Source organism: Pyxicephalus adspersus, chromosome 7 (assembly GCF_032062135.1).
Source record: "Pyxicephalus adspersus chromosome 7, UCB_Pads_2.0, whole genome shotgun sequence".
Classification (NCBI taxonomy): Eukaryota; Metazoa; Chordata; class Amphibia; order Anura; family Pyxicephalidae; genus Pyxicephalus; species Pyxicephalus adspersus.
The window spans coordinates 546763-548045 of record NC_092864.1 but is presented as its reverse complement, the minus strand read 5'-3'; the positions used below and the strand labels follow the sequence as shown (position 1 = coordinate 548045).

Here is a 1283-nt window from a genome sequence, read left to right as displayed (position 1 = left end):
TAGAGATAGCCCAGGCACCCTACCGTATTATATATAGAGAGACCCCGGGCACCCTACCGTATTATATATAGAGATAGCCCAGGCACCCTACCGTAATACATATAGAGATAGCCCAGGCACCCAATGGTATTACGTATAGAGAGACCCTGGGCACCCAACGGTATTTTAAATAAAGGGACCCCAGTCACCCAACGGTATTACATATAAAGGGACCCCAGGCACCCGACCGTATTATATATACAGAGACCCCAGGCACCCAATGGTATTACATATAGAGAGACCCCAGGCACCCAACGGTATTACATATAAAGGGACCCCAGGCATCCGACTGTATTATATATAAAGAGACCCCAGGCACCCGACCGTATTATATATAGAGAGACCCCAGGCACCCAATGGTATTACATATAGAGACACCCCAGGCACCCAATGGTATTACATATAAAGGGACCCCAGGCACCCGACCGTATTATATATAGAGAGACCCTGGGCACCCTACCTTGTTACATATAGGGATAGCCTGGGCCCCCTATGGTGTTAGACATGGAGAGAGCCTTGGCACCCTACTGTTTTACAAATAGAAAGACCCCGAGCACCCCATGGTAATACATATAGAGAGACCCCAGGCAGCCTACTGTATGATAAATGGACAGACCCTGGGCACCCTACCTATACAATTTTAATATATAAAAGGAAAGAGGTATGTAGGAAGTATGTACTCGCTGACTTACTTTGTACATTGTCAGTGATTTGGCTGTCTAGAAATGCTGTCAGTGCTTTATCAGACTGCATGGGGTCTCGTGATATCTTTGCAGGTCCCCTTTGAGAAGAATTGCGGTGGTGATGAGGTGTGTGAAGATGATCTCAGATTGGCCATCAATTTCACTGGGTGAGTTAGACCCCTTCCGTCTAATCAGATCCCCACTGGTCCCCCATTGCTGACATCTTATCTGCCCCTGACAGTGTCACCCAGCTGGTGATTGGGACTTTGCTGGATATTAATGTGACGGTCTCTGTGAAGAGTTTAGAAGATGATTCATACAACACTCGGGTTCTAATCCCGTTCCCTCTTGGCTTGTCCTATCGCAGGGTGTCCATCATTCAGGTAATTGAAGGTCTTTATCTGCAGATCCAACAATCATTGCCCGGTATAAATGTTATCTCGTCTGTCCTACAGAGTAACAAGAGAGTGAATGTTCTGTGCTCCACCCTGGAGGGTCAGAGAGTGGTGAATTGTGCCGTGAACAGACCTCTCCTGAGACCCAACACCACGGTAAGAGGGA

At 47.3% G+C, this 1283-nt stretch overlaps 1 protein-coding gene across 1 annotated transcript in view; it reads left to right on the top strand.

The window, feature by feature from the left end:
- Nucleotides 1-1283, top strand: part of LOC140334661 (uncharacterized) — an 83631-nt gene that overhangs the window by 24501 nt on the left and 57847 nt on the right. The window contains 3 exon segments of the mRNA XM_072416900.1: nucleotides 816-889; nucleotides 964-1105; nucleotides 1178-1273. Coding sequence (XP_072273001.1) covers nucleotides 816-889; nucleotides 964-1105; nucleotides 1178-1273 — 312 coding nt within the window.